The sequence below is a fragment of the Pundamilia nyererei genome, unplaced genomic scaffold (assembly GCF_000239375.1).
Source record: "Pundamilia nyererei isolate P.nyererei 1_Seehausen unplaced genomic scaffold, PunNye1.0 scaffold00004, whole genome shotgun sequence".
Lineage (NCBI taxonomy): Eukaryota > Metazoa > Chordata > Actinopteri > Cichliformes > Cichlidae > Pundamilia > Pundamilia nyererei.
Genome location: NW_005187405.1, coordinates 165,855 through 189,115, shown reverse-complemented (window position 1 = coordinate 189,115; position 23,261 = coordinate 165,855). Strand labels below are relative to the sequence as shown.

The 23,261-nt window shown below is 42.4% G+C and overlaps 3 protein-coding genes across 3 annotated transcripts in view; 2 read left to right on the top strand and 1 right to left on the bottom strand.

The window, feature by feature from the left end:
- The first annotated feature begins 7,371 nt into the window (after positions 1–7,371).
- Positions 7,372–8,920, top strand: LOC102192440 (transcription factor HES-1-B-like). The gene is made up of 4 exons (XM_005720967.1): positions 7,372–7,641; positions 7,731–7,826; positions 7,922–8,009; positions 8,217–8,920. Exons 1-4 carry the CDS (start codon positions 7,540–7,542, stop codon positions 8,666–8,668), a joined length of 738 nt encoding a protein of 245 aa, XP_005721024.1. The 5' UTR covers positions 7,372–7,539; the 3' UTR covers positions 8,669–8,920.
- A 9,295-nt stretch (positions 8,921–18,215) lies between these two features.
- LOC102210851 (carboxypeptidase N subunit 2) lies at positions 18,216–19,652 on the bottom strand. The gene has a single exon (XM_005721518.1). The coding sequence runs from the start codon at positions 19,650–19,652 to the stop codon at positions 18,216–18,218; it is 1,437 nt and encodes a 478-aa protein (XP_005721575.1).
- Positions 19,653–20,723: 1,071 nt separating this feature from the next.
- The window catches only part of cldn1 (claudin 1), a 3,343-nt gene continuing 805 nt past the window's right edge, over positions 20,724–23,261 (top strand). Inside the window, exons 1-3 of the mRNA XM_005720966.1 lie at positions 20,724–21,127; positions 22,369–22,533; positions 22,742–22,826. Coding sequence (XP_005721023.1) covers positions 20,905–21,127; positions 22,369–22,533; positions 22,742–22,826 — 473 coding nt within the window. The 5' untranslated portion in view covers positions 20,724–20,904. The remainder of the gene's footprint in view (positions 21,128–22,368; positions 22,534–22,741; positions 22,827–23,261) is intronic.

The following is a 23,261-nucleotide window of genomic DNA, read 5'->3' as shown; positions in this document are numbered from 1 at the left end:
TTTTGTGTACTCTCTGCTGTATTCCTTTTGTATCAGTAGAGGAACAGATGGAGAGTGGTAGAAGGACATAAAGAAGCTAAAACACACAGTCTTTCTTCCTCACAGCTAGCTACTCGCTGAAAAAGGTTTTCTCAAGCTTGCACTCAGACGTGCGCTATTTCAAGCATTTTAGACTTTTTCTCCCCCCCCCCCCCCCCACCGTTTTGTTTTTTTTTCTTTTTCTTTTGGTGTTGTGTATTTCCAAGACGTGGGCCCGTGGTGCACAGTCTGTCTGCTGATTGTAACAGTGTCTGCTCAGGATATTTTGCATAGTAACGGCCCCCAAAGGCACACTTTTCTCCACCATACGTTGTTCTTTTAGGTGTTACGCATGTTTTTGCACATCACTGTCCTGCAGCTTCTTCAACGTTGTTGGACCCCCCTTAAGACCCTTGATTAATACTCGGGACACAAGGCCAACCTGATGCTCGCTTACTTACGCCTGGCCTCATTTTACAGATGACACAAAGGCTCCCATGTTCGGTAAAAGGTCCGTGACCCACCAGACGGTCACAAAGCCCTTCTCCTCCCTCATGTCACCTAAGCATGGGTTCCCTCACTGGGCCTTGGTGGCGTTCCTGTCCCCCCTTCCTTTATCAGTCCTTCCAGGCCTGAATGGGCTCTGTGGTTGGTCAATAAATTCAGTGATTCAGGGGGTGGACAGTTGCAGCCGTGTTAACGTTTGTTCACAGGCTTGTCGGAGGGATGGGCCCCGCCCCACGGCCCTTTGTCTCCTGTGGTCTCTCATCAGGTTAGAAGTCAATGGAGGGCCTTGTGCGGAGGTGGCAGGGGCATGGATGGAGCCGCCTCTCACATGGCCTTCACACAGGGGGAGGACCGGTTCGGATCACTGCGACACTTGTTAGAGTGAGGCCGCACAACATTTGCCGGGGTTGCTCTCCCTGAGGGCGCTTTAAACAAACTAATGGTTAGAGGCTGCAGAGTTGCACTGGGGTAAGATGATCTGCACTCGGAGGCCTGCGGTGGCCAAACTGAAAAGGAGCGCACAAGTGTATCTTACAATCTCCATTTACAGATCTGACTGAGAGCAAAAAGAGGTCAGGCCTTCATTTACGGTGACACCATTTAAATTTGGACTAGAATGGAACCAATGCATTTCAGTGGCCCCTGAAGGTGCCACAGTGTTGCTGAGTTATGGCCGTTTTCTCAGGCTCAGCTGGGCCGAAGCATGGGAACAGACACAAACGGGAGAAAAGGGAGACAGAGAGCCATAGATGGAGCAAGACACAAACAGTGGAGGGCTTTAGGAGACAGAAAACAGTGGACAGAAAAAGACGCACTGTGACTGAAGAGGGACTTAGAGGCATGACTGAGGCCTAACTGTCATGAGAAGATGAGAGTTGCCATGGCCACCCAGGAGCCACCCAGCAAGCATGTGAGCAGGGGAGACTCGGGGGCCAGGGGCCTGGGCCCGGGCTGGTGGATCACATGCACTAACCAGGGATTATGTGCATAAGTGATGAGTGCTAAGCCGGCAGGTGAAGAAGGGAGGCCCGGGGACAAGGAGCGGGCCATCCCTCAGGACGGCTCCCTCTGTAAAGAGCAGGGACTTTTTTTTTGCCAAGTGAGGCTGATCTGCTGTGTGAAGGGGACTCAGCCAGAGGTCCTCGAGTGCTGAAAGGGCATCCCCCAGGCTGCTTTCACAGCATAAGTGGCCAAAACGCTGGTCTTGTGAGTCATCTTGAGTGGCAAGAATGGGGCATCTTCACATTCATAAATCCCAACACAAACACACTCATGGATATAGACTAAGCTTGGGTGAGGATAAGCGCCACATGGTGGGACATCATCAGGGCTCTTCTTGAGGGACGCTTTTTGATTGTTGCAAATATTAAAAGAACAGATCACTCAACACACAAACAGAACAAAAAAAGATCCAGTTTAACCCCTAGCTAAGTTTATTTTACGGTATATTTATAGACAAGACGCTCTTTTTCTAGGCAGGATCAGAAGGTTCACAAGTTGCTTTACTGCAGCGAATCAGCGCTCATCATATCAATGGCCTTACAGGAATGTGTTTGAACCATGATGGCACAAAGAAATCACATTCCCAAAGATTCCACGGAGAGAAAACAGTTCACCAATCTACCCCCAGTACCTTTTCAAGACGGTGGTATCCCTGAACATATTAACATGTAAATACACTTAGATACTTTGACAATGCACTGAAATGCATATAATCTACATGCTAACTAGCGCTTTAAAGAGTTTCCACTGCTGAATGTGGTTTAGGCAACACTTTCATGTCTGGGTTTTAAAAATTAAATGTGAGGCCTCTCTTAGAATTTCTCAAAGCGGTTTTCAATTTGATGAGGGATAAGGCGATGACTGGGTTTCCCTTTCAAAGGGGGAGACCCAGATTTCAATAAGACTTCAGTCTCCTTGCCTTTGGCTTCAAGTTGAAGATCTAAATGATGCCTTTTTCTTTTATGAGAAGAAGAAGAAACCCTATGTTAGGTAACAGATGGCAGGTTGTTGTGCTGAAATACCAGTTGCTATGCTCCCCCTTTTCCTCCGCAGCTTCACTTGCCATAGCTAAGCATCCCATCAGAAGCTGGTGTACTGACTTGGAATAAGCTGACTTGAAACTGCTCAGGTTGTTGTTGACAAACATGAGCCTAGATGAGTCTGCTAATCTCCTGGTCCTTTATCCGCTCTTTATTGCCGTATAAACAGGGCTGAATACACCAAAAAAACTAAACCTCTGTTTGCAGCCTTCTCTTATCTCACGCAGGGTTTAATCTGATGCCCTCTCCCTCTTTTTACATCTCTGCCTCTGCTAAATCTGCTAAATTCAGCCATATTTTTGATTCAGCACATCACCATGACAACCGGTTATTTCCCATCCCGGAGAAGCCGCCCCCCACCTCACTCCCATGCTCCTCTTCTCCATTGATACTGCTACCTCCCCCCTACCCCTTCTTTTTTTTGTCCAAATAAAACAAAGCAAAGAGTGAATGCTCTCTGAGGTAGGTAAATGTATTCAGTGACATCAGCCAGGACTAGTCTATTCTGCTGGATTCCTGTACCACTTGTTTCCAGCCTTGTCTGGGGGCTGGACACTCTGTTGGCCCCATTGTCCCACGTGTATTCCTCACAGGCCTGCAATTAATGGAAGCCTTGTCTAAGGCCTCTGGAGCAGAAACTGCTGTTGGGGAGGGGGACAATAGGCAGGCCGAGCTGGGGCTGGGAGTCGCAAAGGGTGGGAGGGCCTCCCCCTCCTTCTTCTTTAAGGGGGAATTCAAAGGCCGAAGACGGGACGGAGAGTAAGCTGAGCACTGGATGAGATGTTTAAGCGATCCCTTCTGTCTGTGCCCTCCCCTCCTGGCTTGAGATGTTTTCATGCCAGCAGTTGAAAGGGAATCTTTGCAGTATTTGATGATGAGGATGGTCATTTCACTGCCCACACAGAGGTGGCGGCTGGGTGGAGGAGGAATCACGGCCGCAGCCTTCAGGTGAAGATGGGAGAGGAGTGTGACTGCTGCCCGCTTTCTAACCTCTACCTACAAAGACATTTCATCCATACGTGACTTTTAATCACTTTTACTGTTGTTATTTTAATGCTTTACATGTGCCGAGAAAAGAATCGCTGCTATGTTTTGTGCTGATCGTGGTATAAATCTCTGGACAGGGGACAGCTTCACATGCCAGAGCTATATCTTTATAGAGAGGTTAAACTGCTGGACTTAAAGCATGTTTGAAATTATGTTGTGAATGAAACAATGTTTGTGCAGGTACAGATAACTATACTTGTGTCATAGGGTGTAATTAGCTACATCCTCTAATTGAAAAGGAGGCAAATCTTCCTGAAGGCAAAGGCTATTGATCATAAGTAGTATTTCATTATATTCATTCTTCTTGTATGATATGTATTAAGTGTTATATTATCCGCTTTCCAAAGAAATCTCGTAAAGTTTGAACATTTCTTAATGTTGAACACTGACCAAACTCCCAAACTCCCCCTTGATAAACACCTGACTGTATGATCGCTGGCATCGACATGCTGTGTGTTTGCAAATGTAAGCCAAATGTGGTCAAAGTATATAAGAATCAAGAATAATTCATACATTTAAGGCCCCGTTTTCCTCAGCTTGTCACTATCTGTCACACGTTACACCCGGATAGCTCGGACCGCCCCGCCCTAGAGTTCCCACACTGATACAGATCAGGATTGTGCTGTAAACCTAATTTCTACATCGCCATCTGCACAACCGGGGCCTGTTTATGTCCCCCAACAGAGCTGGTAGGATGTAATTTAGTGCTGCACCAAGTGTCTCATCTGCTGCATGCAGAACCTCTTTGTAATTTAGCAGCTTTGAAAGCATTCAGCTTCAAGATTAACAGAGCATTTAATGCAAGCAGCCACTGAATCTGATGCTCTGATGTGAGTGTTTGTGTGTCATGGATCAAAAGGTTTTGTGTTTGAGAGCATCTGAACTGTGTGTTGTACAACATTTTGTGGAACAAAAATAATCTTCAATAATGTTTCCATAAGGACAAACATGCAACAGCACTCTGCTGACAGCTTGACAGTGACTTTATTACTGACAATGAAAGACTGGTTCTACTTCAGGTTTCATCCTGTTATAAGGGAGTTTTTCCTTCCCACTGTTGCTAAGTGCTTGCTCGCAGGATTTCGTCTGATTGTTGACATTTTCTCTGTATTATTGTGGTGTTAGGGAGTTTTTATTGTTTTATTTGCTTATGCTTCAAAAGTTATGTTACACATATTCCACCAGACACAGTTTTCCGTAGAAACAGGAAGCTGACCCTGTGACACTGGGATTTACCACAAGAGACCAGCACAGAAATGCATATCCGCAGAAGTTGACTTGCATTATATTATTCTTAGAAATTGACTTGCAACACACATACTTTGTGACACACACACACACACACAGCTTGCATGCAGACAGCATCAGGACCTGCGTAACAGAAAATGTGATTATATTTGCATATTGACGATGTAACCTATAAAAATAAACGAATACTGCAGTTCGGTGTGATTTGCTCTGAGCTTTTCACCCGTGCCGCACGTTGTCAATCTTAAGTGTCTCAGTGTTGTTTACTCACCTGACTGTTTGTTAACTGTAAATCTCTGACATGTGGGTTCTTTCAAAAATAATGAATATGAAGCATATTTTATATAGATTTTATATAAATAAAATTGAATTTAACTGAGCGAACTTTCTTTTAATTCTGAGGAATGGGTATAAATAGGTTTATATGAGGTGATCCCAGTCTTGGCTGCAGGTTTGACAATTTCATTTGACTTCACTTGATACCAGCTCGTGTCAGGAAGCCAGTGGTGCTTGAAGTTTGTCTGGCTCACACAGACAGGAAGTCTTGGATGCAAACGATGACCTGCTTCTGGGGTCATTTCACCTCTGAGGACTCTATCTGAAAGGATCGAGCTAACTCCCGATAGAAACCTGGACTAGATAGAGATGTCTCTCAATATATATGTTAATGAAACACGTTACAGATGGCATGTGCACTGACACCAGGAGATGAGTGGTTTATCACAGAGAAATTGAGTGTGCTTGCAGGTAAACAATTGCAAATTCAAGACAACAAGAGCTTACAGGTACCAGAAAATTACAGAAGCTACTTAAATGCCACACAAAATGATAACTGATAAAAATCTGCATAAAATCTCTTGTGTTTTTATACGTGCAGAAGTATGATTTATCACAGATATAAGCTTTGAAGGAAAAGATGAGAATGTAACATATTTAAAGATGAATAACAGTCAGTAATAGGTATAAATTAGGATTAAGAAAATCAGGACAGAAGGGTAAAAATATCAATTCAGGTGTTGGTTTGTCATAAAACACAAAAGATTGTATTGTTTTTCATCTTCAGAAGGATTTTAAATACGTCTTTACTTTCTGCTTTAAACTCTCTGATAGTAGACACGAGATGTCAGAGGTCAAGCCAGTGAAGACAGCTCAGTGCTTCAGAGATTTTCTTCACTGGACATCAGGCCTGGAGTGTGTCAGAAACTCTTTACTTCAAATTCAGAAGCACTCAGTGAACAACCCCGTCCCACCCCTCCCCAACGAAACTGGGAGTGTGAATTCCTCTCAGTACACAAAAACACACAAAAACACATGTACAGTCACGCAAATACACATCAAAGTCCGGAACATTGAAACTCCACTTTCTGTCAGTGTTAGGAAGTTTAACAATAGACTGAATCCCGGAGATATCTTAATATAAGAAAGCAAGTGCCATTTCAACAGCACATGTCAGTTCTTCAGCATGACAAACACACAGACAAACAGATATTTGTATAGTAGACAGTAAATAGGGGCCATCCATAGGAAATGCCGTAAAACCTGAAAATCCAGCTAAAAGTTCAACATTTATGCCATAATATTTTTCACATTTTCCTTTGCTGACTGATTCTGGCTTCTGGGCCTTACGGTTAACACCCCTGATCTAGACACATTTTAAAGTAACTAATTTAAATACAAGACGGGAAAACGTAACCTCCTCTCCAATATTTGTTTTAAATTTCAATAATAATGGACACAATCAACGCTCACCTTCCAAACGAAAAGGTGTAGAGCAAAGACAGTTTAGGCTCAGGAGAAAAGTGCTGACTGATCGCAAATAAATGAAATTAATGATTGCTCTTTTTTTTTATAGTTAAACGCACAGACAAACGCCGAGTAAAGAAACATCTTTGAAACCTTTTCTTTTAAAAAAAATATGAAGAGAATAATTAACAGGAAGAAAAGTAAGAGACGCTTGACACAGGAGAGGTCTTATATTAATCTTAAAATTATTATTATTAGATTAGTCTAAAGCAAAAAACAAACAAACACTGAATTAATTCGAGGAGAAACGAAATTAAGACAATCAAACTGAAATTTAATGACTACATATTTTAGCTGTAAGTTTTTATCCAGCACAAGAGAGACACAAACAAAGCGGAAAAGCAGCTTTAATTTATGTTTTACAGTCTCGTTTAAAAACAGATAAAACAGCGTGCTGTTTGTTTTACCCCGAGAGCACATCAGTGGCGTCTTTAGTGGAGCGGGACGCCTCATTTGCAGCAGGAGAACTGGTGCTCAGACATTTCTCTCCTCACTCACGCTGCCTTTGTAAAACACTCTTTCAGCATCCTGACAGGTAGCCAATGAGAGCGTCCTGTCGCACGAGCCCGCCGCCTCCCCGGCGCCGTGTCCCGCGCGCTCATTGGACAGACGGCTGAAACCCAGGGAACCCGCACACGAGCCGCTCGCGTGCAGGCCCCAGCTGTATAAAAGAAACCCGAGGAGCCCGTAACAGGAGCGGTCTGGATGTCAGCTTGGCGAGTGGACAGAAGTCGCTTTTGAGCGGTGGTGTTGTCATCGACGAGGATCTCCGAGGTCTGCCAGGAGAAGGCGGGACACACTGAACTGGACTTTTTACTGCTGGGTATTCGCAGACCGCTTCTGCTGGTTTTCTTTTACTGATACTGAACTGAAGATGCCAGCCGGTACTTTAGAGAGAGCATCTCCGTCCGCTGTGGCTGCCACCCCTACAAGTGGCGACTCCACGCCCGAGAAACCCCGGGCAGAGAGCAGAAAGGTCGGTTAAATGAGCTCTTTATACCGGTGTTTAATTGTTTGATATTTCTACGAAAAACTGTCTAAACTGCGTTCCCCCCCTCTTCCAAGTCTTCCAAACCAATCATGGAAAAGCGAAGACGCGCGCGCATCAATGAGAGCCTGGGTCAGCTGAAGACCCTCATCCTGGACGCACTCAAGAAAGATGTAAGGAGACGCACAGGCTAACAATCCAGTTAGATGTAAACATCTGTGAATTGAAAAAGCTAATTTCAAATTTTCAATATTTTTTTTCTATTTAGAGCTCCAGACACTCTAAACTGGAGAAGGCTGACATCCTTGAGATGACTGTGAAGCACCTCAGGAACCTGCAGCGACTTCAGATGACTGGTATGTAACTGCCATTTCTGGATGTTTACTGGAGAGCACTGAGTCTTGGAGGAGTAACTTTAGATGGCACACATGGCCCATCTTTCTCCAAGATTTATTGCTCAACCCGCATGTATGTTTGCCCTGTAGTATTCATTTCACATGCATCTCTCCATCTATCTATTTATCTGTCTGTCTGTATTTATGCATTTTTCTTTTCTTTTCCAGCTGCTGCAAACACAGACCCCTTCGTTCTGGGTAAATACAGAGCCGGATTCAGTGAGTGTGTAGGAGAAGTCACCCGTTTCCTGTCCACGTGCGAAGGAGTGAACACAGAGGTGAGGACTCGCCTCCTCAGCCACCTGGCAGCCTGCGTGGCCCAAATCAATACTCTGAACTTCTATGGACCTCACCTCGGTGCGGTTGGACTCGGACAGACCGGCACACAGATTCCAGTCGCTTCAGTCCCACAGATACCCTGCAAAAGCAATTCGCTCATGCACGCTCCCCCAGAATCGATGAAAGTCTATGGAGGCTTCCAAGTGGTGCCCACGCCCGATGGACAGTTTGCATTTCTCGTGCCCAGTGCAGCCCTCGGACCTCTGACCGCACAGAATGGTCACCACGTGTCACCTGTTGCACCGGCTGTCACCTCAGACTCTGTGTGGAGGCCGTGGTAGGAAGGAGTAGATTCTGAGGAGAAGAGGACTTTCACAGTGTAAATCATATTTTTGTATATTTTGTACATTTTGTTATTACACTGAGGAAACTTTAGACACAGTTATGTTTTTTATATGGACTATAAAAGTTATTCTGGGCCTCTTTTCTTACTGTGGGGTTTCTATTTTTGATACTGCACAGTTTATTTTGCCTCTGGGCTGAGAAGCTCCCGAAAAGCACTGTATTTTCTGAAATAAATAAAATGGTTTTATGTTTACAGCAATACTTGCAGGATTGGTGACTTTTTCTTTTTCTCCAAAAAAATACTTTTACATTACCCATCACACTTGAATGGCTTATGATATCAGTGTTACTGCATTCCCCTAGTTTAGGGTCCAGTTCAGTCTATGTTGCTTACAGAAAATGCTGTTAATTGCTATACTTATAGCTATAAACCATCTCAAAGCAGTCCTCTAAAAATAGACCCCCTCCTGTGTGTCGTGTTATCACTTGTCATCCCTTCTGCAGTTAGGAGAAATCTGTTTTCTGCTGGAACTAAATACCTCTCTAAGAAGGTGTGGAACCTGAGAGACTGTGTTGAATCTAAAAGGCGTGCTGCCAGCCCAGAGAGGAGGGCGTGTTGGCTTCTGCAGACACGCGCAGCCCTGCTTGTGCTGCTGCCAGATGGGAAATCATGTTAAAATAAACTGGAAGACCAGTCATGATAAGATCCCGGTATTACTCAAGGATTAAATGCGGATTAAATTTCGAAAAATTTGATGCTGTTATTTAAACTTTTTGACAAAGCAGGCTGTAAATGTGTCTGAAACAATTTGATGATGTGAGTACGATGATGTAAAACACCCTCTCTGCAGCAGCCCTGCAGAGACGCTCCAACCCCTGTGGTGGACAGTTGAAGGCCTGACTGTCCCAGCGTGTGTCCTGAGCGTGGTGCTCGCACAGCGGGCTGCAAGCAGAGCGTGACCAGAGGTCACAGGTGCCCCTCATTCACACTCCCAACACAACGCAGCTCCATCAGCATGTTGCCTTAAATCTGGCAACCCATCAACTGACCTGGGAGCCTGTCACCAAAAGACGGGGCCTCTCTTTGACAGCGTCACACAGTGGCACCTCTGAAGGCAAACACTCACACCATCCATAGTCATTTGACGGCTTCTGATTTCAAATCCATGGAATTTAAAGGGATTTGATCCTAACAGAGAAGCATTTAGATTAACTAAATTTAAGGAACTGAATTTAAATCTGAATTTCTTACTAAATGAACCAAATTAACACGTCTGCCACCCTGTCAAAAACATTAAACTCAACTTGTGCAAACGACTCAGTCGTGTTAAGTTCACGTCTCTGTTTTGGCAGAGCTGCAAGAAGATCGACGCTAAGGAGGACTAAAAGACAAAAATAGAGCTGCCCCCTCCTATCAGAGCATCCTTTGAGAACACCCTCGGAAAGACAAAAACAAAGACGGGCCCCTCGGTGGCTCAATGGCTCCTCTCTTTGTGACCCTCTCCATCTTCATAAAGGGCCTTTCCCCTTGTTTATCCAGGAAGAGGTTTTATGGCTGGGAGCGGGGGAGGACCATGCTGTCACTTTCACCGTGCTAAAGAAGGCTTATTGTTGGCTGTTCCCAAAGGTCCTGGTTTTAAAGGCTTTCTGACAACTCTTCAGGCAAAGCTGTGCCATTCAGATAAGACGAGCTCTGAGGTGCTGACAGGTTATCGCTGTGTATATGAGACAGACTCTGTGAAGGGGCTTTGGACAGAGCGGCTTCAATAGATCATGACTCCTGCTGGTGTCTGTGCCTTCATCTCATGTCTCGTCTTATTGTTGCTTATCTGCCGCCCCCCTCCCAAATCAAAACCCCACGTTGTTGCAGTTTCTCCAAAACGCCGTAAAGCATAGACTGGTAAACATGAAGACGGGTAGACCCTGCCCCTATTACTTAGCTCCATGATTGATGGCCTCCCCTCAAAATCAGAGTGGCAAAAGTGACAGGTTCCCTGCTTCTCACAACCGTCTCCCTCTGACACACACCGGAAACCTCCAGCGCCTCCACCTCTGTGGGTGAATCGCCTTACTATTGTTCTTAAGGTTGTTATGGTGTTGATGGGGGTCGAAGTAGTCACCAGTGGTTCACATCAAGGCTAATGAATAGATTATGCGCTCAATATCAATGGTGAATGAACAATACTCTTTGTCGCCACGCTCCAATTCATCACTTTTTGATTTAGCTGGTTGTTTTTGAAAATCTTAACAACCCAGAGGGGGGGAATTTAGGAAGAACGTCACGCAATAATAGTCCTTTAAAGTCAAATATCAGCTACATCAGATCAAAAGCAACAAAAACCCGACAGAACAAGCTTATAAAAGCCCACCATAATTCACATGTTTTTCATTTTGTCTATCTCTCTAATGTAACAAGAGCCTTTAATAAGAGTAACTTTCAGTTTACCCCCGAAGTTTGTGCTATTACACAGGAGTTTGCTGTTTCACCATGAGTTTGAGCAGAGCCAGAAATACAAATGCAACGTTGAAAAACAAGGACTTTATAGCAAATGGGTATACTGTTAGATTTAGCATATAATGAGCCACGCTGTTAGAGAGAACTCTCAGTAATCCAAGTGCCAAAGAGACCTGAAACAAAATACATGAGCGATGAATTCCACAGCCAGATATCATAGCCAGCACCAAAAAATGAAGCTCTTAAAGTGGAGGATGTGGTGCTAGAATGGTGTAAGAAACAGTTGTAAAAGTGATTGCAAAGTGTCTAAATTTGAAGGTATTAGGCAGAAATGTAATAAAGGTGAAATTCTGCTCGGCCCCGTAGTTACTGCGAGTCTTCAGTGAGACCGTCGTTTATGAGACTTTATTTGGTCACCTGAAGGCCTCAGGTTCCCCCCTGTGATGTGATCCCATCTGTCGTGAGGTTATTAACAACAGCCTGTCCTCAGGTGTTGTTCCTAAAATTTTTAAGGATGCAAACAGTGCAACCACTAATAAAAACAACAACAACTTTGCCTTGATCCTACCGTGTTATCTAACTTTAGGTCTATTTCCAAGCTTCCTTTTCTTTAAAAAATTATGGAGAAAATTGTTCACAGTGTATTTGTGGCATTTTTAGTGAAACATGATGTTCTTGACGGTTTTCAATCTGGTTTTAAGTCTCTTCATAGCACGGGCAGCATGGTGGCACAGTGGTAAGCACTGTTGCCTCACAGAAAGAAGGTCCACCATCACGCCAGGGTTTTTCTGTGTGGAGTTTGCATCTACCAGTGTTTGCGTGGGTTCTCTCCGGGTACACTGGCTTCCTCCCACAGTCCAAAGACATGCATTTAGTGGGGTTAGGTTAATTGGTAATTCAAAAATTTTCACAGGTGTGAACGTAAAATGGTTGTCTGTCTCTATGTGTTAGCCCTGCAACAGACTGGCGACCTGTCCAGAGTGTACCGCACCTCTCGCCCAGAGACAGCTGGGATAGGCGCCAGCCTCCCTGTGACCCTGACATGGATAAGTGGAAGAGAATGGATGGATGGATGGATGGATGATGGATGATCCATGGAATCTGCACTGCTGGTGGTTTTTACTGACATCCTCCTGGCTACAGATGCAGGGGACTATCTGATGCTAGTTCTTCTAGACTTAACTGTCACTTCTGACACAGCGAATCTTAATATTTTAATGTCTTGTTTAGAGCTCAGGGTAGGCATTTGTGGCACTGTTCTGGAGTGGTTCCAATCCTTCCTTTCCAAGAGAACCTTAGACTACGTGATTTCAGATGTTCCTCTGCTCCTTTGTCTTGTGGGGTTCCGCAGGGCTCGATACTTGGGCCTCTGCTATTTTGTATATCTGCTGCCTCTTGCTTCTAATTTTAGCAAGTACAAAATTGCTCTCCATTGTTATGCAGATGATACTCAGGTTTATGTTCCCTAAAACAGAAGGATGCCTACTCCATGGAAACTTTAGCTGAGTGCCTTGAGGAATTAAAAACCCAAATGGTGCTAAACGTCCTAAATTTTGATCAAAAGAAGGCAGAGGTTATTGTGTTTGGGCCTAGCGTCACTGGTGAGGCTTGTTCTGTCGACATAGGCCCAGTGGCTCAGTATATAAAGCTTATTGTCAGAAGCATGATTTTTAGGATGGACAAGAATTTTAGATTGGACAGTCAAATCAGCGCATTAGTAAAATCTAGCTTCTTTCAGCTGAGACAGCTGGCTAAAATAAAAAAAACATTCTATCAAAAGATCATTTTGAAACAGTAATCCATGCCGTCATTATAACTCACTTGGATTACTGTAACTCTATATGTTGATTTTAGCCAGTCTTCCTTGTCTTGTCTGCAGATGGTGCAAGTACTCTTGGATGTGGAGGACACAGAGGAGCTGCTCAGAGGAGAAAGGGCTTTTGCTGTAGCGGCTCCCAAATCTTGTATCGTGCTGATGCTCTTATTTTGTGTAGTAATTTTAATTCAAATTATTTTTATATTTATTTACTTTTACTTATTTAAACTTTATTTAAGTTGTATTTCAGTGCTTTGTCCAGCACTTTGGTCAGTGGTTGCTGTTTTTAAAACGCTTTCTAAAAAAAGTTGGCTTGGTTTGGCAACAGCCTCAGGCCTCGATCTACTTATTCCATCTGCCACCCTAGTCCAAGGGACACTGTTGAACAACTGACGACAATAAGTGTCCTTAGTGGGTAGGTACGTACATCTGATTGTTTTCTCTGTTGTTTGGTGTTCACTTCTTATAATAACATCTTTGAAAGGGTTTAAATGCAGTTACTAATTACATTGCATGATGCATGACTGATTTATAGGTGGTTAAAAATGATAACTTCATTACATTTTCTTAACGCTTTTAGGATTCTCTTTCTCCTGTCACTCCCAACCAGTCCTGACAGATGCCTGTTCATCCCTGAACCTTGTCCTGCAGAAGGCTTCTTCCTGTTAAAATTGAGTTTTTCCTTCCCACTGTCACCAGGTGCTTGCTCAAAGTGGATCCTTTGATTGTTGGGGTTTTCCCTGTATTGCTATTGGGTCTTTACCTTGTGGTCTTGAGGTGACTGCTGTTGTGATTTGATGCTATGCAAATAAAACGGAATTGAACTGATAGGAATTGATGTGGCCTGCAACACAAGCAGTGGCCTGCAATCTGTGAAATCCACATTACATGTACAACTGCAAGTGAAAGTAGGTTTTTAATCAAAACCTGGAAACATGACTTGTCTGCATTGAATTCATAAAATAAATCAGGGAAAATAAACTGGCAATGTTTTAACAAACCCAAATGTGTGAAACACATATTGTTTTATAGGATCTTTGCTGCTGGAGGATGGAGCATAGAAGGTATTTCAGTGTCCGACCAAAAGTATAGAATGAAGTGCTGCTTGCAGGCATAATAAAACCAGCTGGGCACAAAACAAGGATAGCTATTTTTGAGGATGGGGGTCCAGAGGGCCATAGTTCCCGATTCATCCTTCATAAATGTAATGTGATGATAAGGAGCTTATAGCCTCTTGTTATCCTCCAATAGGGACTGACAAAACAAAGGGCAGTGTACCAGCATGCTAAAAGATTTCCATTCTAGTAACATCTCCCCGTCCACTTAACACCCACATCAGGTCAGCTGTTCTTAATTTGGTCAGCACCACCAATTAAGCTTCCATCCAGGGGTCTGGGTGCACTGAGGGGTAAATATTGACCCTTGTTTGTAAGCAAGGTTCACAGTTTGAGAGTGCAAAATGGCCCATTTGTGTTCGCGAGATGCTTAGGTCATCGCATTCACCCGTCTCGGCTGTGTGAGAGGACCTAATAGACACCTGCCCACATGATAGCAACTGGTGTTGGTTATCATTTCATGACAGACTAAACTCATTTAAATAAGGCTGAGAGACAAAAACCATAATCATGGTGTTTGAAGTACAAGTAAAAAAATTTTGTCCTCAACATTGAGTTCAGTGTTTCAGATCAGTTATAAAATTTTATTCAGCGACTCAGTGTGAAATTAGTTAACATTTTCCCATCAAAAAAAGTAAAGTCCCAAATTCTCGCCACAAGCACTGAGCCTCAGATGACCTCTGGTCTTTGTCCTGAGGACCCTGCCCTGCCCTCGCCACCTCCCTTCTCACTGACCAGTCTAAACTCTGTGGGAAACCATCTTCCCCAGTGCTTTGTGTTGTTTTGGACATTGTGCGCCTCACCGGATAATGTCTCCCTCCCCTCTGTTTCTCTTCTCTTCGATCTGAAGAGCTGCTGTGTGGAGTGTGGTGTCCGGTGCTAAATGCCCACTAAGCTGGATACAGAGATGAGATGTGACCATGGGTGGGGGAAAAGCAGCTTTTCATTCCTACTCATTGGGTTGCTCTCAAACACTGCTGCTGTAACTCTGCTGAGCAATTACCAGTGATGGATGCTGGCAGGTGATTTAGTGTTGATAACTACATTAACCTCTTCATTTCTTGTGGCAAAACTTAAACTCTACCAAAACTTCCCAGTATCTCAATAATAATTTTTAGGAGACCTGAATTCCAGGAAGTTAAAAAAAAAAAAAAAAAAAGGATTTTCTTATATAGTAGTCTAAAAATGTGATCACTTGAATGATAAACTGAGGAGATCTCTAATCTCATCTCTGTGCACAGAGCTTCAGAGTATCAGCTCATTGTTTTAGTTTTTTTAAATTGCAGTTAATTTATCCTGCTCTCATTTTTAGGCTGCTTTCAGCTGTTTTATTTCAGGCATCCAGTTTTCAGTGCTGGGTTTCATTATGTAGACATAATAATGAAGACCCACTAGTTCTTCATCAAGTCTTCATCTGTTAGTTTAGCCGCTAAACTCCAACATCTAGTGTCTACCTGTTGATTGGCAACATTTTGCTTTCAAAAGGCCACATCAATACCATGAAATGAATCAGTTAGATTTGACTTGATTTACTTCACAATATAATTCCTGCATAACTCTAAGTAACCTTAATTCCAAAGGAAACAGCCTCAAAAACATTCTTCAGCAACTGCACTGCTAACTGTGACACATCCTATTAGTTTCTTTTCTATTCATTTAAATGCCAGCACGCTCACTGAACAGAGATATGCATTTAACGACTTCCATATCTCTTTCTGCTCATTAGCTGTACTTTTAACATTAAATGTTCTGTTTTCAGACTTTGAGTCAAGTGAGGATTACCTCCAGCTTAAGGACAACCCTCCAAACTCTGGAAATAAGTATGCCACCACTTGAATTGGGATGTCAGTCACCTCGAAACGAGGACCCAATTGACCCCTTGGCATTTGACCCTTATTAACCACGGGTGAAAGTGCTGTATTCAAGGTGTAGCCATCTGTGTGCCTTGTTGCGCTGGGGCTCTCCTCCTCCCTCAATCTTTATTATCCCTCCCAGTGTGCAGCAGCAGTGAGATTGATCAGAGGATGGCTGCTTGATACCGACATACTTTTGAAGAACTGCAATGAATAGTCCACCCACTCCACAGCCAAGTAAAAACCTCAATATATGTGCGTGCCAAAGGCAGTGGTGAGATGTAATGCACACTGCAGCTTAAATGGTTGGGGTCACTTTGAAATATTCCTGTTTTTAAAAGAAAGAGAAGGAATTTTTTTTTGAAAAATAAATAATAATATTAAAGAAATGCTTTAAGTGAAAATGAATAATTACTCAAATCATACATCATAAATTCAGTACATAGTTTATGTACATAGACACAAAGAGGCCTGTTTTCAGTAAGATCGCCCCTGTGATCCAGTGGTATATTGCGTAACCTAAAGCAAGTTTATCAAGTTCATCTGGTGACTGATCTTTGGCTATTCTTTGGACAGTCTGTGGGCGTTTTGTGGGTGTGATCACTGTCTCTTCTAAGAAATGAAACCCGTTCTATGTGGGAAATTTCTGAAAACAGTGTAATATTTTGTCACTTCATCTCCACTGAATAGGCTGCACTTCTCTGAGCAATCAGATCACACAGAAATGCTGTAGATAGATCAGTTGGAACACTTGTAATCATTTTTTGTTATTGCAAATGAAAATAAATTGTCTTTTTCTTTTGAATATAAAAACATTTTTCAAGACTTTTGAGCAATAGTGTAAGTATATTCATTTAGCTGCTTTGCCCTTCTGCTCCACTGCAGAAAATTACTGCACTTCTTACTGCCGGTTGCTATGATCATATTCTGATGATGATATTAGGTAAACAAGCCACAGTTAGCTTATGACATACACCGATCAGGCATAACATTATGAGCACTGACAGCTGAAGTGAATAACACTGATTATCTCTTCATCGTGGCAGCTGTTAGTGGGTGGGATATATTAAAGAGAAAGTGAACATTTTGTCCTCAAAGTTTATGTGTTAGAAGCAAAAAAAATGAGCAAGTGTGAGGATTTGAGTGACAGAGTCATGGGTGCCCAAGGCTCAGTGATACACATGGGGAGCAACGGCTGTCATGTGTGGTCAGATCTACATACAAGCTAGTCTAGTCAAATTTCCCAAAAGTTCACTGTGTTAGCCCTGTGACAGCCCGGTGACCAGCTCATGCTGCGTGATCTGATATTTCTGGGTTGGTGTTGTTCTGACATTATCATAGCAATGTCAGTCCAGGATCAGCATTACAACTGACCATCAGTCATGTTGTCTGAGAATTGAGTTAGCATTAGCCAAAAAGTTAGCTACCGCTATTAAAAGCTATCCCTAGCAAACCAACATTGAGAAAGCTAAATTTGGCTGACAGCAAACCTAGCTTGATAATACATACCAGTATATGATATTTTATAAATTAATAAAGAACACACCTAGAATTGTTTCCATTTGTTCTAGAAGACAGTTTTATATAAACAAAGACATTTCCCCCCCTTTTTTATTCCACATTTCAAGCTGACAGACAACAATTGTTAGTTAGCTGCAAAGTCAGTCCTGGAGAAACTTATGATGATGATGATGCAGGAACAACACCGATACAGGGATATCAGATGGCCCTCACTTCATGGTAGTTCGTATGGTGATTTTTACACCACATGCCTTTCAAGACTCTTCATACAATTTCTATCCCTGATTTAAGGATTAATACATTTTCCTGCCTTGAAAATTCAATCCAGTAATTTCATGAAGCAAATATTACGTTTTACTCAATTATTTGTTCACAGGAAACTAACCTTAAAATTGCTGAAAACAAAAACATATTCATAACTACTCTGCATTGTGTCAGTGATGACTGTTCTGTTTGAGGGGACTAGCATTGGCAGTTTACACAGAGGAGAGAAGCACTGACGTCTACTGGAGTTTTAATCACAGGAAAAGCATGTGTTAGCAGATGACTGACAGCTCACTCATTGCTTCTTTGAGCAGTGACAGGATCTTTGGAAATTGAGTTGAACTTTGAACTTTTTTAAAAAAAAAAGGTTCATCCACCTTTCTTATCATTCAGTCACATTTATGTATACTAGTCAGCTGGTGAGTTAGAGGTTTGTTTAGGATATTGACTCTGGCAGTCACTGAACATATAACGTGACTCTGAGTGTGAAACAATTTGCACCCAGAAAAAGTCTGAAAACTACTGAATGGGGCTCTCGATCAGTGTCTCGTTGCTACATTGTGAGGGTTCATGCTCATTTTTCACAATATGTTCCTTAATGTTGCCATCTTCCTTCTGAAACTGTACCTTCACTGTCAGTGGAGAACATATATCTACTTTACACTTTATGATCATGATGCCATTTGATGCTTGTAGGCTACAGGTGCTGAGATCTGGCATCTCATCTCTGGACAAATGACAGACCAGCTGATCCTTGTTGATGGACATGACTGCCCGTTTTTTCAAAAAGTTTGGGCTCTCACATACCACCCTGTCCAGCATCTCCATGGTTTTGCTGTTTTCCAACACCCAGTCATGCAGGTACCATATGTGGCAGTCACATTTCCAAGGGTTTCCATGCAGCCTCACGGTGTACTGCAGGATAAAATGGTCGAAAAGGTCCTCTGGGAGACTCTCCAGTTGGTTGTCAGACAGGTAGAGCTGCTGAATGAATTCCTGGCTCTTGAACAGTTTGGCATCCAAAGTGCTGAGATTGTTCTTTTGCAGGTAGATTGTCCTAATCTCAGACAGATCATTAAAGATTGTTTCGGGCAGTGAAGTGATCTGGTTTTCAGACAGGTCCAGGATCATCAGTGCTGTAACATTTCTAAAAATGTCTCCAGTAAGGTTGGAGAGCTGGTTAGAGGACAGGATGAGGTTGGTAAGTAAAGTCAGACTGCTTAGAGAGGACAGCTCAGTTAGTCTGTTGCCTTTTAGGTTCAGTTCCGACAAATTTGAGCCCTCAAATCCAAACACTTTATCGCTAAAGGTTGTAAGAAGGTTCCCACGGAGATTCAGCACCTGCAATTCAGTTAACACAGCAAAGATGCCATCATCAAGTTTTGTTATCATGTTCCCTTCCAGATGAAGCTCTGTCAGCTGAGAAACATTGTGGAATGTGTCAGATGTAAAATTGCTGAGGAGGTTGTTGTTCATTTTCAAGATCTCTAACTTTTCCAGACCACAAAAAGTTTCTTTTTTTACTCCCTCAAGCTTATTTTGGGACAAATCCAGGACACGCAGCTTTTGAAGGTTCAGGAAAAGAAACCCAGGTAGATCTGATATGACGTTGCCCTTCATTTGCAGAGTTTCTAGCTGTTTCAAGGAGTCAAACATACCAGGAAGCACCGTCTGGAACCTGTTGAAGTTGAGCAGCAGTTTAGTCAAATTTCCTTGCTTTGAAAAAGTTCCTAGAAATAAATGATCCAAGGGGTTCCCGCTGATCTCCAGTTCCTGAAGCTCAGTCAGATGTTCGAATGCCCGACAGTGAATACTTTTCAGTTGATTATCCAGGAAAATAAGCTTGGTGAGTTGAGGACTGCCCTCCAAAGTGTGAGAGAACAGGTACTGCACAGCCGTAGTCATTACAATAAAGTCCTTGACCTCCCTGGAAATATTCTTTGGTAAAGACGTCATTGTTGCATCAGCACATAGCACCTGGACCAGAGTGAAACACTGACATTGGTATGGACAAAACTCTCCGCTGCCTTTGTGGCAGAGAAGCAGCAGGAGCAGGATCAGACCCAAATTTCTGTCCATTTTTTACTGAAAAAAACAAACAAACCCAACAACAAAGAAAGAGGAAATTCAAAAAAGCTCAGACTCATGCACTGCAAACAAAAACCTCTGTGTTACAGCGATCGAGGAACACTGTGACAAGTTTCTCTGTGGGCTTGGAAGTCAGCTGACAAAAAGTGCAAACAACAACACAAGTGTGGGTTAGGCAAGAAAAACCTTTGCCCGCTGGTCAGCTCCGGCCACAAAAAAAAAAGATTATCATGCAATTCAGCAAACCAGCAAAAGCAAATGTTTCTTTACGGAACAAGTAAATCAGAGAGAAGTCGCACTGAGAAGATCATTCATGTGTGAAATAATGTCAGGAATCATACAATCAACTATGCTACTTCCTTCTTATTAAGATTTTACAGTTAACGTTCCAAAGCTGGAGTACTCGGCTTGGATCTGCGGATAATTTGATAATAATTTGTATTTTATGGCATGTAAATATTCTGTTATTAGAATTAATGTTTGTATTGATAAGAAAAATGAATAAAAATCAACAGATAACTTACGGAGATTAGTGGTTTAATAAATGTGCACTTTGTCCCTTTTTTCATGTGTAAGCTGAATCAGAATAGGTAGAGTGCCACTGGAGTGTATTTTGCTTTATTTTTTACAGTATTTCTATTTTTTTCACTAAATGAATTTCTGTATATTGCTTCAATTATAAAAATAAAGTGAAAACAAACAAACAAACAATGGGACAGATGATCACTGCTGCTCACTGTGGTCTTACTGACTGTTGTTACTTACTTTAGAAAAGATTTTATTGGAGTTCACTGCGTATGTGTGGGTTCATTTGGTTTTATTATTTGCAGAAGACCTTCACAGCCAGAAGGTGTCACCCTGCACCTCCTGACTTCAGCAGGAGTTGATGGCATTCTGGGATCCTCCCTCTCCTCTAGGTCATTCCTTAAAGATGCACAGGTGATTAGGCGCCTTTATTTGGGAGCAGGTCGCCAACACAAACCCACTGGGAACATCATTGAGCAACATTTTTTCACCTTTATATCTTTAAAAAACAACAACAACAACAACAACAACCAAAAAACTCCCCCAAAGAACTTTTGCCATTTTCATTTAAATTCTTATTTTAATTCATCAAACAATGGCAAACGCTGGAGTGCAGCTTCTCGGATTCATACTGGCCCTCATTGGCTGCTTTGGCGTCATCGCGGCCACAATCATGGTGCAGTGGAAAGCTTCAGCCTACGTTGGGGACAACATCATCACGGCTCAGGCGATGTATGAAGGGCTTTGGCAGACCTGTGCGAGTCAGAGCACCGGACAAGTTCAGTGTAAAGTGTATGACTCCCTCCTCCAGCTGCCAGGTACTGCTTTATATACACCGTGTTTTTACCTTTTGTGATATTTCTTCATTATTATTACATGCTGATGACGGTCATAGCCAGAGAATAAGGGGTTTATGAGTAACACAGTGTCCAAAATCAAATACTTGTTCTATTTTTTGGGTGTAGAAGGGGGTAGTTAGCTGGGTGGGGAGCATGTCATGAGATAGTGAATGGTGCACATTCAAATAATACCCGAACAGTTACTTTCAATACCAATGCTAGAAGTTTAAGTAGAACTGTGGTTGTTCTATGAACAAAAAATATGTTTAAGTCTGTGGTCTTTCAAAGCCTCGAGGTCACTAAAGGGAGAGTGCACCTTTTTCCTTCTCCTTCTTAGACCTCCTGCATGCAAAGACATGTTGGTCAAATACCATAACCTACGTCATGAAAGAGACATGAAAGACAAAGTTTAAACTTCATGCTGTTAGTGTTGCAAATCAGTCAAGTGTAAACATTTTTACAAAAAAACACAACTATCAGATCAAAAATAATCCCTTCGATGAACGTGTTTCTTTTCCTTTTTTTTTTTTTTACACTTTTACCCTTTTTTTCTGAAACACATTCATTCAGTGGAAGTTAAACAAGGATTGAGACAATGTGAGGAACACTGCACTACAAGCCCCGCAACAGAGAACTACACAGCAACACACAAAAGAATAGAACAAATAAAAACAAAAACATGAAAAACTAAAACTAAAGGATCAAATAGGCTGTGAGTGAGCTCTTCTATTCAGAATCATATTTATTTGTTAGAAGTACAATTTTTCTGGTGTGCACTTAAATGATTTATATGTTTTTGTGATAGGACAGTCTGCAATGTTTCTTGGGAGACGGGATTAGAAATCTGAAGGTAACACTTGATGGGGAGTCTTCATCCAGATGAGGAAGATGCAGTTTTGATCAGTTAAATTTAGATTCTCAGTAAGTTTGTAGCGTGACGCAAAAAAGACGCAATCTGGCTTAAAGGGTTGCCCTCGATTAGAAGAGAAAGGTAACAGAGGTGATGTGTGGTCTGTTGAGGATTGATTGTTAAAGAAAGAACAGTTAAACATGGACTAATAAAATGGCACTCGTGTAAAATTTTGTTTTCTGTGCTACTGCTGTGAAGTATCTCCCTGTTTGGAGGGATTTCAACTGTCTCTAACCACCCAGTTACTTCTTAGTGAAGTAAGCCTTGAGTGAAACCTGCTCTGACTAACGTACCCTCTCTGTGTCTGCAGGAAACGTACAGGGCACACGAGGGCTGATGGTGTCGTCCATCGTGCTGTGCTTCATTTCCATCCTGGTGGCAGTGATGGGTATGAAGTGCACTACGGTCATGAGCGACTCTCCAGAGCTGAAGGATAAGGTGGCCCTGAGTGGAGGGATTATCTTTATTCTTGCTGGTGAGAGTTAAATCATCTTTTTATGGGTTTTTAAAAAAAGTGTAACATAGTACTTCTTTGTTTTTACCTGCGTTCACAGCTACATTGGAACATCGTTTTAGAATGTGAGGTTTTGCATTCGAGATATGTCAAAGATAACACAACTGCGCAAGTAGTTACCTCTAAAATCCAACAATATAGAGAAGCTTTTGTGCTCGCAATTTTCCAGGTCTGCTTGCCCTGGCGGGAACTTCCTGGTTTGGCAGCAACATAGCAAAGGAATTCTACAATCCATTCACTCCGACTAACTCCAGGTGAGCATCTCCTCTGTCACACGAACCCCTCCACAATCCTTATCAGGTATCACTGAAGGTTTCTTTGGTGAATCCACAGACAGACATCAGATTAAAAAAAGTCTGTCTCTGTGACAGAGACCAAAAAAAGTTCAAGATTCAGCATTACAGCACACACAAAGGGAAATGAAAGAGTCCGGTCCCCGACAAAAATTCAGGCGCGTGAGCCGTGCAAACCCACAACATTTTCACACTTGGCACCAAAGAAATAGGTCTATTTCCTGAAATGTTTACCTGCTCCTTTGAGTTAGTGCCACATCGGCTCAAAGACAACACGTGTTGTTCTGACATTTTTTATGCATTTTTAAAAACACGTTCTGTAAAAATTCACAAAAAACATGCTACACACATAACAGCGTATTTACTTTGTGTTATTTCTTAAGAAATCCTTCTTTA

Bases quoted from the DNA above. Each gene is read 5' to 3' on its own strand.
- LOC102192440 (XM_005720967.1), top strand. From the start codon at position 7,540: ATGCCAGCCGGTACTTTAGAGAGAGCATCTCCGTCCGCTGTGGCTGCC. The intron at 7,827-7,921 runs GTAAGGAGACGC...TTTTCTATTTAG, and splicing joins TGGACGCACTCAAGAAAGAT to AGCTCCAGACACTCTAAACT. The intron at 8,010-8,216 runs GTATGTAACTGC...TTTCTTTTCCAG, and splicing joins GCAGCGACTTCAGATGACTG to CTGCTGCAAACACAGACCCC.
- LOC102210851 (XM_005721518.1), bottom strand. From the start codon at position 19,652: ATGACGTCTTTACCAAAGAATATTTCCAGGGAGGTCAAGGACTTTATT.